Raw genomic sequence first — 18,218 nt, forward strand, 5'->3', positions numbered from 1 at the left:
GATGGTCTTTTCAAAGGTTTTGTGGATCTTTAGGCACATCGGGACAACACAGCTATGTTCAAGAACAATGAAATGGATTTTGCATAATATAGGCCCTTTAATGCATCAGCTAAGCGACATATCTGTCTGCCACATGGTGCTGCAAGTCGAGCTAGTTTAGAGCTTTTCACGTCGAAAAATTGAAAATAAGGGTATCAGTACAGTAAATTTGTTGGCTGACAATCAAATGGTTACACAGGCTAAATGTCACCTCATTTTCAGCGCCTTTTCAATGCTGACTATCCACTAAAGGCAGAAATGTCAAGGCAATCTTTAAAAAATGGTTGACTGGACAGCTATAAACAATGAGCTGAAATACAAAAACAACATCCTTCATACTGTCACACCGTTTTTCACGTTCAGGTTTCAGCATTTAAGATCGCACCTCATACAAATCAATGGTGCATAATAGGTAGTTTGGTTTTTATGGCACACATCCAGAGGTGACATAAGGATAAATATTTCTACCCTGACCATTGAAACCTTTTAGTAAATTAGTTCTTATCATGTAAATGTGACAGAAACTTGACACAGCTGAATTGGTCTAACAATGAACAATTACCAAATACAGAATTTGAAGCTGCACTGCTGTAAAATCATTTATACAATGTTAATAATATCTAAATTAATAACCTTCTGAATCGTATCACTATAACTTAGACATCACTTTATATAAGCAATAGAAGACAGAAGAAAAATGCACAATCGGCTCACAAAAGTCACAACTTTATTGCACCTTTTCAGTTAACTATAATGTGGTAAGAGCTACTTTCATTATGAAAGCTCTCTTCACTGGTCAGAAAAGGTGGTGCAAAATATAGAACCATCAATGCAAACGTGAACCGTCCATTCACTCCATTAATGTTCCTTTGTGTCAGTTTGAGAGTCTCACCCCTACGTCGATTTCCCCAACCGACAAACATATCTGGTGGAAAATTGGACCGCCGCAGCCTCTCTTGTACTGTACACACTACAGTGACAGAGTGAAGGTCTTGCATGAAAACAGACAACTCTCTTATACACAAATGAACAAACACATTTGCAGATAAATTCTCAAGTTAACAACCACCAACTAATCTGAGTATTAGTAGTACATTAAAGATCTGTGTCTTTTCTTCTTTAAATTATATATTTATAACATTAAATCCTATACTTTTTATAGCCAATTCAAGGCAACATCTCTAGAATGAAAAGAAATGCATGGGCAAATCTTTACAGCATTGGAGGGAAACACAGGTAGCACAAGATGGACTGTACAGTCTTCTACACTGGCAAAGCATTTTGTTATAACGTTAGTTTCTCTATGCATCTGTGCCCAGATTGGTGCAAGATGATCCCATGGTTTCCACACCTGAAACACTTTGTATAAAACAGTTTCTACAGGATGTACAGGATGCAACATGGTGGCCGGGGGGGGAGAGGGACTGCTTGGATATGAAACGGGGGAGTCTGATCAGAGATGATAGTGGGATACAGGAGGTCTGGTTACCTGAGTCTCAGCCCAGTTTCTAGGTGACCAACATGACCGTCAGAAAATTGCATAGAGATACAAGATACAAGGGGAATAAGTTATTGTTATGTGGCAGTCCCATTCTAACACAGTGCCTGAAGTATAAAATGTAACCCTTTTATTTCAGTACAGTGGTGAAGAACAGTTTGTGGCGAGTTCGTTACAGAGAATGTAAAGATCAAATCTTCAGACTGAGCAATTCTGAAAGAAGAACTGATGAGATGAGCTACATAGGTAAATAGCTGCACAGTAGAAAATAACTGCCCCTGCCCGAGTCCCTTCAGAAACCCCAACGTCTACTCTGCAAACGCACATTGCACTATGAGCCGCCAGGAAACGAGAAGGTACACGTAATCATTCAGATGCAATCGAACTAACAGCATCCAATGTGTTGTTCGCCAATATCATCCGCAAACAGTTGAACTGTTAAGGAACAAAAAAAAAAAAAAAAAAGGTACATAAGCAAGAATGCAGAACCAAGAAAAAAAAATCAGCTCAGGAAATATTTCTGAACCAGTTTATGCATGCATAATAAGAAAATGGTAATAAATTTAAACCTCAATTTTACCAACAACATGCAGGCAAAATTTGGTCCTTAAAAACAAGCCATGTGACACCGACACTGCAGTAAAATAAAATCACAGTTAACAAAAGGTATAAAACAAGACAATTATTAAGAAATCTAAAATAATATAGGTTTTAATTCATAAACAATTTTGGATCTGTGTAATTTGGTATAGAATAATTTCAGAAGGGTTTAAAAAAAAAAAAAAAAAAAGGTCACTTTTTTTAAAATGTCTAACTTGTTGAGCCCTTATGTCTGCAAAAGCAACACTCAACGCTCTGAGATTGAATGACGTTTTAACACATGAAAGCCAAAGAGTGACAGCCTACCTTTCACATATATGTTCAATTTTATTTCATCTCGAAGGAGCAGATTCGGGGCAATAACCAAGGCTCAAAGGATGCCAACATAGTAAGTAATTGCTATGACATGGACATGTGAGGGTTAGTTGTTAAATACTGAATGCATAGAAAAACTGCAGTCCCTCCCTGTGGCATTTGGATTCAAACGGGTCATAAGTAGTGAAATCCAGCTGGCCATTGGTGACAACATTTCATGTTGGTAAGTTTAAACCTGCCATTTACAGCCAAAGGGACTGCTGTCAGTGCAGTCTCATGTGCTGCTTTTGGCACATATCTTAGTCCTACATTTAGGGAACTGAAGTAAATACAAGAGAGAAGTTTTTCTTTAAAAAAAAAAAAAAAAAAAAAAAAGAGAGAGAGAAAAGATACAGAAGTTTGGTATACAGTTTTGTTGTCTCAATTTCCAGTCAGCAAGACCTCAGCAGCAATTGGATTCTCAGCGGCGGACTCCAAAAACTCTTTTTCCTCCGAGTGTTACAGACCACTTGTTCCGCCTGTCCTGGATCTTCTGGAAGATGCTGCTGCCACTTCGCCACTTCTCTCTTTTAAAGTTCTTTATTTTCTTCACCTGTTCATTTGTAGGCAAATAAAGGGAAATTGGAAAAGTCAGTTCCAGGATATATTGCACGATTATGGCCAAAATGATAAACAGGATTATTGTGATCATCATTAAAATCACAATTTTCAGTCATGATTATGCACTGTCACATCTAAATAAACAGCTGCTTTAAATTGCTTTCACCTCCATGGTGCACTACATTCCTGCTAATGAACACATCATTATATCAAAATACGACTTAAAAGAAGGTCCTAGGAAGTCAATGTATCTCCCACAGGACAAGTATAAATGAGAGTGTACCTAAAACATCTGTTTATTGATAGACACTACAACTTAGCAGTGCTCCCTAAATGGCTTTAAAACTGGCCACAGTAAAGAGGCTGTGCACAGAAAAGCCCCTAGTCTGCTCAGTTACTGCAGCGCATGCAACAGAGACAGGTGTTTGACTGAAAATGACATTTAAAAGAGGGAAATGAAGCATTCCAATGTTGATTTATCTGAGCTGAAAGCAAGTGATTTTTTTCTAAATGGACGCTTTTCTATGAGCAGAGCATGCATTTGAAAAGTCAATGTTTGCAGTCAATCTTAATATTTAATTGTGATCATGTTGTTATCATTTGATTAATTGTGCAGCCTGAGGTTATTGCTTCAGAACCACTTCTTAAGATGTGCTGCCTGAACATGATGAGAGAAGGAGAGGGTGCTGTATTGTTTAAAGACAAATAATGCCAACACATCCCTCCAGGGAAACAATGACAGTGTTGCACAAGATTGTCTCCATTAAAAACAGCCCCCCCCCCTCCGGGAATGCAGTTCAAACAGACTGTAAGCCATGTGGTTGGCAGCACTAAACTTGTGTTTTAATGCACAAGAAGAACTACATTTTATGTCATTATTCTTTAAATTTCTTGCCGTCTTAATTTTTCCCTCACCTTTCCCCTGTCGAAGTCTTCGTCCCACTCATCGATCACAGTGTCATGCTTGGCAATTCGAACATCTTCAATGGCATCTCTACTAATAGCAGAGACCTCACCATCCCAGCTGAGGACTAGTTCACACAAAAAACAACCTATTAATGCATATGGAAACTGTAGATATTTTTGCTCAATGATTTCAGTGAAATCAAAGCTTCACTGACCAAACATTTAGACTTATACATCACTCAGTGTCTCACCGTTGGCTCCATAGGCCTTATCTGTGGCGTTCCGGAGCAGTTCTTCTACCACCCCGCTAGACTTCTTTCCGTCCCAGGCTGCAGGAGCAGCACGGGTTGGTGCATCTCCTGACGCCCTTCCATCAGCCGCTGGCGCCTGACTACGTTTGTAGCCGTCCCTCACTTGGCTGTCCCACACCACCACTGCGGCTGGATTTGGAATAAAACAATCAGAAATGTATGAGAAAAACAATTACACAAAAGCTGAACTGTGATTAAATCTGGCATTCTCAAAATGTCCTGAGTCACGCTCCAGTCTAAGAGTGAAAATAACTGGTCACAAAGAAAGGCTGAGAGGCTGTGCCGCAACTGAGCAATTGTTTTGGCAAATGGCTCTCATCAATACAGCGGGCCATTGTGTCGGCATGGCAATAAGATCACTAACTCCTCAGTCGAGTTTTCATAACACATTTATTTTAAGTGCACGCTCACATACCTGTGCTTTGTTTGTTTGTTTTGTCACTCTCTGTGGTGTTCTTTTTAGAAGGGGGCTCCGCTGCTTCGGGCTCAGCGTCCGGACAACGCTTACTCTCCTTCCACAGTCGCACTTCTTCTTTGAGCCTTTTTTTCTTCATTTTTAATTTCTTTTTCAACATTATCAAATCTTCTGTATTATTCTGAATGTCCGTGGTCTTCATCTCAGAGTTGCTGTTGCTGGAAAAAAAGTAGATAGGCTATAAATAATAAAAACCATAAAGCAGCCAGCGGGTTGTTATAGAAACAAATGTAGCAGCAACAGATTTTCCAACAGGGCTGCAACTAACCATCCCTTTTATTGTCAATTAATCAGCTGACTGTTTTCTGGATTCACTGATTATTTGTTTGGTCTGTAAAAAGTCAGAAAATGTTGAAAAATGTTTGTCAGTGTTTCCTAACACCCAAAACTACAAAAGTTTTGAGCACAAACTAAAACTATTCTGTTGACTGTCACGGTGGAAGAAAGGAAGCAGAAATTTTTACGTTTAAAAAAATGAAATCAGAAAGTTTTGGCTGTTAATCTTAAAAAAACATAGTGATTAATCCATTATCAAAAGAGTCGGCAAAAGAGCACCTGGCAAGGAAAGTAATAGTTCAGAACTGATCAGATTAGTGGACTTATCATTGCAGCTATAATGTCCAAGTTGTTAGCTTAACCTGAACTTAAGACGGTAGTTTTTGAAGAGAACAAACAAAAACACATCAAACGATAACTTCAACTCACCTTTCTGATGCAGAGCATGCAGAACTTGTGTCCTGCAGAGCCTCTCCCAGCTGAGCCATCTTCTTTTTCTTCTTCCTCTTCTTCAGCACAGAGTCCCTATTCTGTTCTTCCTGATTTGACTCACATTGCGTTGGGGTTGCGGCAGATAACTGAGGCTTCTGCTTCGACTGCTCTGCATTAGAATGAGATGTTAGACTCCACATGCCACCCTGACACCAATCCTCCTCCTGGCTTGATGCGTCCAAATGAGATGGGACACACTCCCTCTCCTTCGTTTTCTCTCCATCCTCATTCTCCCGCTTGCACTTTTTCTTTTTCTTCTTGCACTTCTTCTCGCTGGCTGACTCCACAGGGCTGGACAGTGTCATCTGAGCTGGGGATGTGACTGGCTCTGCATCACCCTCCACCTCAGAATGCCGCCGCTTCTTTTTCTTCTTCTTCTTCTTCTTTTGGTTGCTTTGTTGAGCTTCAGGGTTGCTGAGGTCTGTATCTTGGACCACAGAATTAAGGTTGCTGGAAGACTTGGGACTCTTTGGGCCAGGACAGTGAAGCCCGTTGGTTCTAAGAGAAAGGCTGGCGTTTGGTTTTTGCAGTGTGGAGAGAAGGGATTGTTTTTGAGGGCTCTGATGTTTGAAGGATCCACTTGAGTGGGCTAAAGGTGATGACTGGACTTTAGGTGAATGGAATGGACCAGCTCTGGGGGGGAAAAAAGAAGAGAACATCTGAATTAACCAGGTCTTTACAGTGCTGATATTCAAATAGAAAAATTTGCATTTCAAATAGCAATTCCCACGTGAAATCAAGTTCACACTTCATACCTGTGAGCGTGAGTAGGCGAGGCAAAGGTGAGGGAGTTAAGTTGATTTTGATGCATGGGGTCACTGGACAGCTGGCATGGCAAATGGGGCAGAACATCAATGCTGCTCAGACTCCGGCTGCGAGCCTGCAGTTATCGACATAAATAAAAACTTGGTGGTCTAAAGAAAATAGCCATGAATGTGACAAAAATAAGGAAGAGAATCAAATAAAAGGAAAGGGGACGGTTAAAAGGGATGGCAGGAAAAGATGAAGGAAGGAAAACAAAGAGGAAAGGGTATGGCAAAGAAGAATTAGAAATGGTTAGAAAAAAAGAGCAAACTTAAGGAAAAGAAGACAAACTCTAAACAAGTGCTAACGTGTGATTGATTAGACAGGTACACTGAAGAAATAGTCATTACACATGGCAGAAAATTGAATTTCATAAAAACTACTCATTGAAATCAATGGTCAAATTCGGGATAGCAGTGTGAAGTGACACAAGAGAAAGCCAAGTTATCATGAGCTCGCACTAAGACAGGACGTGGTGCAGAAGTTCACCTTCTTGGCCGACAAGGCCAGTTTCTTGGCAGGTGGAGGTGACATGGTGCTGGTGGCTTCAGATGTAATGTTGTTGAGGGCCGGGGGTTTTATTTTTGACGTCTTCTGCTCTTCTGTGCTCTGAGAGCGCTCCACGCTCCTGGCTGGAGATGCAAGGCCATTGGAGCCTTTCCGAGGAGTGGAGGGAGTCTCTCCTACTGGTGCACTTTTTGGACCAACCGAGTCCTGAGAAGTAATCACAAGTAGCAGTTACACTTCTGTGCATTCACACGACCGAACACGGCTGTTGTGCACCTTCTTAACCCTTTCAACACAAAGTAACTTTGGTTTGAAATTCATGATCCGATATGGTTTTGATTAAACCCATAAATTCGTAAGTAGACTTCACATCATTACATGTCTGGTATCAATCAAAAGTAGACAAGTTGAAAGTTTACTCTTGTCACATACATACAGGTGAATTACAGGTGTGAAAAGGTAAAGGTAAACTTCATAATTACCAGGGATATATGCCTACAGTGAAATTATTATTATTATTTTCATTATTATCAGTATTATTATTATTATTACTATTTGCATAATTTATTTCATGACTGAATCGCTTGTTCACATACAGGGATTCCCACTGATAGACAATCAAAATGAATGTAACAGAAAGCCGCCATATACCAGAGCCCTTTCTACCGGGCTGCGGTGTTGATGGAGTGAAAGCTGCAGATCGGTACAGTGGGCTATAGTGTTGAAAGGGTTAAACTCCTGCAAACACGTACCACACACTTGCTAATTTGGACGAACTGCTACAAACAATGAAGTCATAATGTTCCATGAACACTGTTTGCCAAATCAGACTGTAACAAAGTTGGCTATTAGGGTGTTGTGCCTTTCACATATTTCACTTTTTACATTAGAGCTCCAACTATTAAGAGTCATTAGTTAGCAAAGGGGCTGCAAGGTGGCTCGGTGGTTAGCACTGTTGCCTCGCAGCGGTTCACGTCCCGGTGAAGACACTCAGGATCTTTATGCATGGAGTTTACATGTTCTCCCCGTGCAGCATGGGTTCTCTCTGGGTTCTCCGGCTTCTTCCCATAAGTCCAAAAGCATGTTGAGGTTAATTGGTGATTCTAAATTGTCCATAGGTGTGAATGTGAGTGTGCTTGGTTGTCTGTCTCTAAGTGTGGCCCTGCGATAGACTGGTAACCTGTCCAGGGTGTCCCCTGCCTTCACCCTAAGTCAGCTGGGATAGGCTCCAGCCCCCCACTACCCTAGTGAGGATTAAGCGGTGTATAGACAATGGATGGATAGTTAGCAAAGCTTTTTTGATTGTTCAATAACTATTTAAGTCACTGTCTGTAGCAAAGGTTATAAATATTCCTTAGTTCCAGCTTTCCAAATATGAGAAGATGCCTCTCTTCTTTGTTTTATGTTACTACTATGTTACTATACACTGAATGTCTCTGGGACGGCACTTTTTGCCTAAGTACATAGTGCTGGACACTTCTCACTGTTTTCTGATGACTAATTATGACATTCCATAATCAAAAATGTATTTTTTCTTTTTTGTCTTTTTAATTTTCCTGCACTGTGAGGACTTATATCACAGGCTAATATAACACATATCTAAAAATTACTATCAGATTTAAAAAGTTGCCTTAATGCTGCCTGTAGAGTAACATTTGTATTTGTGTGTCTTCACTGGATATTATACCTTTGAGTCAGTGGTGTCAGCAGAGGAAGAGTCTGACAAAGACTTAAATGAGGTAGATGCTGCCATGCCTCTGCCCTCGCCACCCTGCTTTTTGTTCTCCTCCGTCCTGCTGACCCCATTGTTGGAAGGGGTCGGAGTACTGCTGCGGGACTGCACCTGGCTCTGGGGAGAGGGCTTCTTCACCTTCTTGAAAGGTTCCTCGATAACTGTGGGTCCACCTGGCAGCTTCGGTGGACCGTTGGAGGACGATGTCCAGTTGGAAAGTCTGGGCTGTGGCTGAGTGCTCACACCGTTCCTGGAGATGGGCAAACCCAAACCACCATCCATAGACTGGATCTTACGCAGCTGTGCAGGCTCAAGTTTCTGTCCAGAGGAGTTAAACTTTGATTAAAAATACAGAATCTGATCTAAATGTTAAAACCTGCAGAAATAGACACTCTCACAAGCTCACCAAAACACTTAAGAGCAAATGTCATCTTTTCTTTTACCTTTGTGACCTGCGGAGAAGAGAGAGGCCCATTCAGGTTGGCCCTCTTTATCTGTTCCGATGATGCGCTATTCTTCCCAGAATGCAGCATCCCCTGCTTGGTGGTCTGCGCATCTGCATTCTTCTTGGTTTCAGGGATCCTTTAACAACAATCAAAGACAGCAGTTTATTTGATGATATACCCAGGAGGTACAGACAACATGTTTCTGATCTCTTGCAGCACTCACTAGCATCGTACCTCAGGTAGAAAAGCACATAAGCCTGCTGGTTCAAGACCACTTTGATGTTACTCGAGTGCACCATTGAATCATTCATCTGGTACCATTGTCCATTGCTCGCCTAGGACGAACAAAAGGGAGATAAACATTAAAAAAAATAAAGCAACTAGATTCAAAATGTCCACCACTAATCTTAAACCTTATGCACTAATTAGGTGTGAAATATATTCATTTTCAGCTCAGTTAATGCAGTTACAATCATATAAGGTGCTTTTATGATCACACAGAATTGCATTTCCAACTGTTTTCACGTCAAGCAACCACCTTGAAAACAAGACGGCTTACCTCAAGGTTTCTTTAGCTGTGTTTTAACAAATAAATAAGGACGTGCTGGTAGCCCTACCTTGACATAGCAGTAGTAGTGGCCAGCATGACAACTGTATCCAGAATGCACCAGAACAGCATAGAGGCCGTACATAACAGGATCTCCTGAGCTCTGAGACATGTAGGGGCGGATGTTCAGAAATTCTGGGTAACCAACATCCTAAAAAGGAAGAAGAATGACACAAAGAAATATGAGACACGCTGAAGAAAGGGGCAGTTTTTTTTTAACAGTCAATGGTGTGACAATTCTTTATTAACCTTTGTTATTTTTCCTCCACTGAAGTTGGCAAACCTCTTCAGTGAAAGGGTCAGTACATTAGATGTTCGATGGACTGTGAAGCGCTTGGTAGCCGGCACTTTCTTTTTGCACCTGAAGATTTAAAAAAACAAACAAAAAAAAAAGCAATGATGATCTGTAATGTGAATAAAGGTTTGTTTTTTAACTCTATTTTTCATACCTTGCAGATTTACTTGGATGTTGTCAGACTACATAAATAAAACTCACTTGGCACACATGTAAGCGTTCTCTCCACTTAGCACGTCTGGTTTAACAAATAGTTCCAGGGCTCGCACAATGTTTGCAGCTTGCTGAATGACAAACAAAAGAGAAATTGTTTTATGTTAATGAAGCTAGATTTTCCAAAAATTATATTTGTATATAACATTTTCATGGAAATAAAGCTCATACTGTGATCTTGTGTCACATACCCGGATCTCCACAGCGATGTCCAGGTAAGGGTCATATGTGTCTGACACGCTTTTACAAATAGAGCATTTCACTGAAAGACAATACAGAGAACAGAGTGTTGATGCTTCGGAATAAATCCAATCTAGCAATGCAACAGGCTAAGAGTGAATTTTGTAACATGTCACACAAGCTACCGTTCAATTTCCTGTAAGCACGAATCTATCAACAACCTCAAACCACTGTCGCTGAGATCAAAAACTGAGGGGAAATTCCTTTATATTTAACACTCTTAACAATATTTCCATTCCAGATCTGACAGGCATTAGTTACTGGGTCAACATGACACCTGAAATCACATCACAAGAGGCTTTACAAGCTGCTCGTTAGTCTGAAACAGATGCACTTTGCAGACATATTTTACATAAAAGTTAGACAATCATCATGAACTGCTTCCCCAGTGAGAGCACATATGATTTACGGTGAGAACATCTACGTTGGGCTGCAGAAACAGTCTTTAATTGGTCTGTCTGGAGATTAATTAATGCAAAATTGCAAAAATGTTTCCAAAGAATTCCACCAACTATTCTGTGGATAAAGGCATTGAAGGCCAAGAACAGATACAGACATGGCACCCTTCAGTTTTTCATGCATCATTATAAAGATGAGTTTGTTGACACTGTCTTACAGTTCGTCTAGTCTCATGGGAAATGGATCGATAATGTCATATCAAAAGCAACAAAAGCAAGTTTTCTTTCCACCGTTCTCCATGTGAAAAAAACAACAACAACAACAACAACAAAAAGACAGTCAATACCTCTTGACCTGAGGTAACCTCCAAAGATCTGATGAACCAATGTTGTGGCCTGGGTCTGCCTGTCAAGTCTAAAAGCAGAAATGAAAAAAAAAAAGAGGAAAAATGTTATTCATATAATAGTTTACAAAAAAAAACTAACATACTTTTAATGAGCATAAAAGCCTTACTTTGGGTAGCCATTGAGACAGGCTTTCTGCATGGCATCGATGGTATACCGCAAAAATTCATGAGCATCCTCTTGGCTCCCAAAGCGAAAATGTCTGGCAATTTCTGGTGAAGACAAAGGTATTTTACATTTAAATTAAATTTGTGCTAATTTATTGTCTCAAAGCAGAGTGCATTAACAAAATTAGGTGCTTTATGGCTTTTCTTAACACTTTACCACGTACAGAGACAGGGAGGACACAGTATGGTATAGAAACACTTTTACATCTTTCTAACTCAAAAAAAAAAAAAAAGTTATTGTGTTAAGTTAGTCCATGTGTGTCATTTACAGCATAGCACGCCATATAAACGTTATTCACTGACTTCTTCATCGACATTCCCTAAATGCAGGGATTACTGACAATAAGTAAACATCAATCAGTGAAAGACACATGGACGAACTCATTACATGACAAACTCTAATCAGAAATAGAGAAACTCTGAAAGGCATATTTATAAAGTAATAGGTCAAGATAATGTGAAGTTGGAAGAGGACTCTTTCATGGGTACTTACAGCCGACCTCTAATGTTAGTACCTCATGCATCTTAGACATGCACTTGAATAATGACCTGATAGAAAGGTTATGGTGGCTTCAACAAGCTCATCGACAGTAAACGTCCCACATTAAAGCTGATGTAGCTCTAAAGACTTTGCCCCCCCTCCCCTTATTTTCTAATGCAATAGGGGAGAGTATGAACTGGTAGAATTATAATGTGGCCATCAACACATTTTCAGCATAGCATCCCTGCACATTTAAGACAATGAGTCACCCCAGAGTGGGGAAAAGGAATAAGACACCATGCACGAATGACCTATTCCAGGCACCCTTAGGAGAGTGTGAAATCAGTGGGCATTAGATTGGTGTGTTGTGCTTTTATTTTGTTTGTGAAACCCCAGCTGTGTGATCCGAGGGTAATTCCAGAATAATTTACAGTAAACATGTTTGGATTTTTATGTGATGACATAGTGCTGTCTTTGCCTTTTTTCTTTTTTGGGGAGGGATGTTGAACACCATTCGAGCTGTGGTGGCACATTTTTAGCTCTGCGGAGGAGGCCACCAGGTAAATAAATGTAAAGGGAAACCATAAAGCTCATGCAATACATCTCTGTGCCCTGGCGGAAAAGAAGGCAGGCAGGTGGCCTGTACATTTTTGTGCTAAAGCTGCTCTTCTCAGCCTGCAGTCACAAGGAGACAGAGAGGGCATTGGGGAAGGAGGGAGGGAGGAGATGAAGGGGGGATGGAGAGACAGAAAAAGAGGCGCAGGAGGTGGAGACATGATTGCAGCAGCACATAAGGAGGAAGCAGGCAGGTAGGGAGGGGATTAGGGTGCAGTGAGACTACAGCACCATGTCAAGGTGCAACTCACACCTCATCTCCACTGTCAGTGTGGTATTCATTCACTACCTGCAGCCTCACAGCTTCACTTATGTACTGCAGTTACTGCCGGCTGCTGTCACATGGGACACTGTGGCCAGTGATGCGTCATAATGCCTCTGGCAGTATTAAGCCAAAAAATCAGGTGCTGCTAACTCCTGCTGACACAACCTACATCGCAAACTTGCAGGCACAAAGGTGCAGACACAATTACGCAGTGTGAAAGGGAGGTGGTCTTACTTTTTAAGTCTCTGATGAAGGAGACAGGTTTAATGGCGTTGCCTGTGTTGGCAAAGGCTTGGATGATGTGGTTCTGCATTACACAGATCATACAAAAGCCCGACTGGTGACCTGAAACACAAAATAAAAGTACAAAAGAGTGTAATTTTTAACACAAGATCTGTTTTAATCAATTCATATCCTGATGAAAACTCTATCCCATTGATTGGTACGCAGAAAAAATTTACCATCCACCACAAAGGAACAATGTGTGTTAAATGTGGCTCCTTTGTACTGTAGTAAAAAAAAAAAGTTAACGTGTAGTTCGACCACTCTGGGTTAAAAAAAAACAAAGTCTGAATCAGATTGATGCCATTCTCCAAAATATTTTGCGAAATATGCATGGTGCTTAATATTTTTAAATATATTTCACTAAAGAAATATTCTTTAACATTATTTAGATTTAAATGTGAACTTAACATTTTGGTATTATTCTGGTGGCACTATTCTACAGGACACTTAATGAGAAACACCATCTTTAGAAGAAGAAGAAGATGTAAAAGATTTCATAATTTAGAAATGATCCGCGCTGTGTCAATCTGTCCTTATACTGAATTTTATGACCTCAGCCTTCAGTTACACCAGGTCTACTGCAGGTCTAAGCTGAAGCTCAGAAACAGTGTCCAGGAGTTTAATTGATTTCTACAAGACACAGCAGCGTTGCGAAAAATGTAAGTGAATGAGACAATAAGCTTTGGCAACACAGAAGAACACAAGTCAAGTACTCACAGGCACGGCTGTGCTCCTTTGAGAGTAAGTAGTTGGCAAGTGGCGGGGTGTAGGTGAGACACTGCACTGTGGAGTTGAGGAAGCAGGTGTTTCCCAGGTTGTGGAGGCCGGCTCCCACCCTGTACACACGCTCCCATTTGAGGGTAAGCTTGTTCCCTGGAAAGAGCATCTTCTGTGGGGCAGGGATCCCATCACTCTGGCTCCCAACCACATTCTCTGAGACTGAAGCAGAAGGGGAGTCAATTTTGTGACATTGGCAAACAAGTGATTTAAAGTACATAAAAACTCGGTTTTTATGGCCAACATTAAAACACAAAATATGAAAGATGTCAGACTATCTGCTCAAATTTCAGTTTAACTTCAGAGCTTACCTTGCCTCTTTATTTGAGCAGGCTCTGTAGCCTTCTGCCCTGTAGCACCCTCAGTCCTTGGATTGAGGATCACATACTTGTTCTTTAGGCTGTCCAGCTGGTAGGAGAAACCCTTGCTAGCAGGCTCAAACTCTATTTTCTGCAAAAGGACCTTCTTGGCAGAAGAAGCCAACAGTTTGTTGAGGTCACCCTCATCGCCCGTCTCCTTTCGACCAGGTTTTAACGCCTCCTTGAGTTTATCCACTATCGGCATTGTTGGAACATCACTGCAGAAAAAGACAGACTGGGTATTAGTGTCAACTCACACGAGGCAAAACAAGTAACGAAGATCGTTTCACCAATTTCCCCAAAAAGATCAACAACATGTCTTCTTATTACATTGACACCCTATTCAAAAACGTCTCAAAGGACTAAAACTATCTCTGAGCTAAACAGAGCCAAAAAATAAATGTAATGTTCAATTTAATGTTTAATTTTTCTTTCTAATAATAAACTAAGTGCCTATTAACACCCTTGTTTGTTTGTGCTTCAGTAGGTACCTCTACAGGCCACATATCCTGACCTTGCTTCGCAAGAGATACAGAGACTGAGTGCATCTGAAGAGCCAGCTGGGTCTTGGCAGCTGTCCCCACAGTTATGCAAGACATCAGACGTTAGTAACATAGGGTGGGGGAGTGTATGGGATAGGAGAGGATGATCATTTAGAGCGTATAAGGTGTAAGCAGATGCTGTTAGCTGCCAGGTCACATTTGTACTACGTATACAAGTAATTTTGTGCCTGTATCTACATTTCCTCTGTTATCTTAATTCAGTCGATTGGCATGGCTCTTTACTAAAACAACACAGAATCTAATTCTGTTATCTGTGCTGTAAATGATTTGACAGATGCCCCCACAAACAAATCACAAAACTAAACAATAACGTGCAGCTTTAAAAAAATAAACACGTTTTCATTTGTCATCAAATGCAGCAAAAGGACCATTTCGATGTAGGTAATGGTGTGTGTATATTTCCACAACATCTGTCTGCTAGAGTCATCAGCATGAATAACTTTTGATGTGATATTTTCTCCAGAAGACAGCAAACTGTCAAAATATGCTCAGTGCTGACTGAACATGTGTAAGAGTATTACATCACACAGATGCTACAGTAGTACAATAAAACACCAAAGGCATGAGAGCCGTGCTCATCAGAGTGGGCAGTGACGTCATAAGGAGGGAAGGAGGGCTGAACATGCATTGTATGCACAAGGGCATGCTGACCTTCACATGCTGCTGATACTGATACAACTAAGAACGACACAGCCCACAGGGACACAGCCAACTGCAGTGATGCCACCACGAGAGCAGGCAGCAGTGTTCAAACACTGGCCACAACATGCATGTCTAATTAGATTATGTCACATTCATTAGTGATCTTAGGTGTTCATAGCACACAGAAACTTCCTAATGCTCGTGTTAATCTTGGCAGCTACACTAACAATGCCCAGTTCACTAAAATCATGCCAATAAAGGCATAGCTCTGTTTTTTTCCCTTTGATGTTCAAGGTGATGTGAGTTGTTTACTAGTTTATACTGATATTAACTGAGCAAAATTACTATAAATGCATGAACACAAAAAGATAATCTTGTAGTGTGAATGATGCCCAGGGATGTTAACATGGCTAGTAGATGCTGGGAATAATAAAATACAAAAATAACTTAAATAAATATAATTACATAAATTATAATGAATTGATATATATTAAATTAAATAAATAATGAATACAATAAATTATTGGGAATGTATAAAAAGATTCAAGCCATCTTTAATCTGTTTTGACCCATCTTGTATTCGTATGTGCTTGGCTACGTTGGCTGTTGTCCATCTGTTATCAACACATATGATGAAGTCAAGTCATGAGGTTTACAAAAACAAAGACATTTTTTGGAGTTTTTAGCATTAAAAGAAATGATTCTGTCTTATTAAATCATTTTTAAGTTGTGCAGATGTTATTAATATTTTGAGATCTCTCAACATAAAAATTAAAATGTGTCTTACTTTTAACTCCTCTGATCACTTACACTAAATATTTCCACTCAACTATATTCTTCTTGTCTATTTATTATATTTCAGAGGCAATCATCACACTGGCATTTCTAGAAACATCTGCTTCAGTGGCAATATTTTGTTCGACTTGTAAAAATACAACTGACAAAAACTCACAAGTCTGGTGTAGTTCACACTTTTTCTTTTTTTCCCCTTTATTTAACCAGGTAGGATAATTGAGAACAGATTCTCATTTACAATAACAACCTGGCCAAGAGGCAGCACTGAGCAGAAAATACAATAAAGGCAAAAAATGTAATTAACTCTGCCAAACCAATTAGAAATGAAATTATTTATGAATTATTCTTTCAGACAATCAAAAAAGAATTAAATCAGCGGCTGTTCTGGTAACTATTCTCAAGCAAAAAATGTTAATATATGCTTATTACAGCTTCTCAAATGTAAGGATTTTCATCTTCTTTTACTTTTTACAGCTTTAAAGGGAATAATTTCACTATAATTGGCAATAATAATCTTTGGACAACAGACTGCCAGTATAGGCAGGCAATATAAAAACGTCTGGCTCTGGGAAATGGAGGCATGCATTATACTCACAATATATAATAGGGGGAATACTTGGCAATGAACATTAATAATAAATAATAAGTGCATGATCTTAGTGTCTGTGTTCTATCTTAATGGAGATCATGCAGGAAACTTTCCAAAAATATTCCAGCAACGATTAAGAAAGACACAAAATCTAAATGAACCATGTCAATTTACATGTCGATATTTTTGGATACAGAGGCCAGAGAGAGTCTAGCATTATGGTTCGTCTACATGCTACTACTTTATTTTGGTTCATTAAGGTTACTCACTCAACACAATGAATAATGCTAGCGTTACGGGACTACCTCATACTAAAATGGTAACAATAAGAAGCAATAAAAACGGTAAATCACAAGCATCCACTCCTACACTAGACATGCGAAGGATGGATATTCATTGGTATCACCTGAAGGCAGCGCCTCCTTTGCTGTCACTTTTTAAGTTTCTCCATTATTTTTAGCTTGTTTATAAAAAAATTAGCTTGCTGCTGAATTTTTCATATTTTTATTTCTAGTGGTTATTGATTATTGTTTTCAGCCCCATGCAGTAGCCAGGGCAGCATGTATTCACCAGCTGGACTTCACACTACGGGCCAGTCATCTTAGCTTAAATGCTATGTAGCTAACGTCAGCCACGGCTAATTTTGACCTGAACGGTTCAAAAAAATGACTACAAAACGTCGTAATAATCCACAAGCTCTATGATATTGAATCGGTTATCTTTTCATGTTGTCGATTTTTTCGTGTTCTGTCGCTTGTAACCTATACAGCGACCGCAGCGAATTAGCCAGCGAGCTACCTTAACGTGGCGAGAGCCTCCAGTCTTCCTCAGTGCTGCAATGTGAGTTAGCGCCTCAGCGTCCAGGTGGCTAACAATCCCCAGCCGCCAAATCCTGCCTTTTTACTTTAACGACACCAGCCTGGAAATAACGTGGCTAACGTATATTACACGAGTACGTGCGTTTGTTCACTCACCTTTCGTCCAAACGGTCAAAATAGTTGACAGTAGCAGAGTCTGCTTCCTCAGCTGAAGCTCCTGGGTCTGGTATTTTCGCCCATGCTGCATTATGAGAGGGCGGCGACACCAATGACTGACAGGCGTTGAGGACCAATCACAGAACAGGTCACTCCGTTACTGGAAGGTTCAGCCAATCAGCGCACAAAGTGGCTCTGCGCTGTCGGGAGAGAGTCACACGTGACTTCTAGCCATCGCTGTTTACCATTGATGCAATTGGCACGATGCATGTTAACAATTTCTACTGTAAGCACTGAAGGAAACAGCCTGCATCAGCGCGCTGAAAGGGCCGTTTACATGAACGTTCATGAAATCACTTCTCTATGTGTTATTATTCCAAACCTTTCATGATAGCAGATTTCATTAAGATCAGATAATCCTTCCCATGCAGGCAGGTTTTTAATTAGATTTCATTCTGCTTGAGTACTAGCAGTGCCATAAAGATGCAGTTTAATTGGTTTATTTTTTGTACTGATTGCATATAATATTACATATTTTAATACCAAT

General features: G+C 40.1%; 1 protein-coding gene across 1 annotated transcript; it reads right to left on the bottom strand.

Moving 5' to 3' along the window:
• Nucleotides 1-749: 749 nt before the first annotated feature.
• Nucleotides 750-17,776, bottom strand: usp36 (ubiquitin specific peptidase 36). The gene is made up of 20 exons (XM_008303135.1): nucleotides 17,672-17,776; nucleotides 14,061-14,326; nucleotides 13,690-13,911; nucleotides 12,922-13,032; nucleotides 11,269-11,371; nucleotides 11,102-11,169; nucleotides 10,308-10,378; nucleotides 10,105-10,187; nucleotides 9,858-9,969; nucleotides 9,619-9,759; nucleotides 9,236-9,336; nucleotides 8,999-9,137; nucleotides 8,511-8,873; nucleotides 6,806-7,030; nucleotides 6,268-6,392; nucleotides 5,450-6,145; nucleotides 4,685-4,902; nucleotides 4,210-4,398; nucleotides 3,968-4,083; nucleotides 750-3,044 (listed from the first exon to the last, which is right to left on the bottom strand). Exons 2-20 carry the CDS (start codon nucleotides 14,311-14,313, stop codon nucleotides 2,913-2,915), a joined length of 3,468 nt encoding a protein of 1,155 aa, XP_008301357.1. The 5' UTR covers nucleotides 14,314-14,326; nucleotides 17,672-17,776; the 3' UTR covers nucleotides 750-2,912.
• Between the last annotated feature and the right edge of the window lie 442 nt (nucleotides 17,777-18,218).

The sequence above is a fragment of the Stegastes partitus genome, unplaced genomic scaffold, assembly GCF_000690725.1.
Source record: "Stegastes partitus isolate 25-593 unplaced genomic scaffold, Stegastes_partitus-1.0.2 Scaffold38, whole genome shotgun sequence".
In the NCBI taxonomy this organism is placed as follows: Eukaryota; Metazoa; Chordata; class Actinopteri; family Pomacentridae; genus Stegastes; species Stegastes partitus.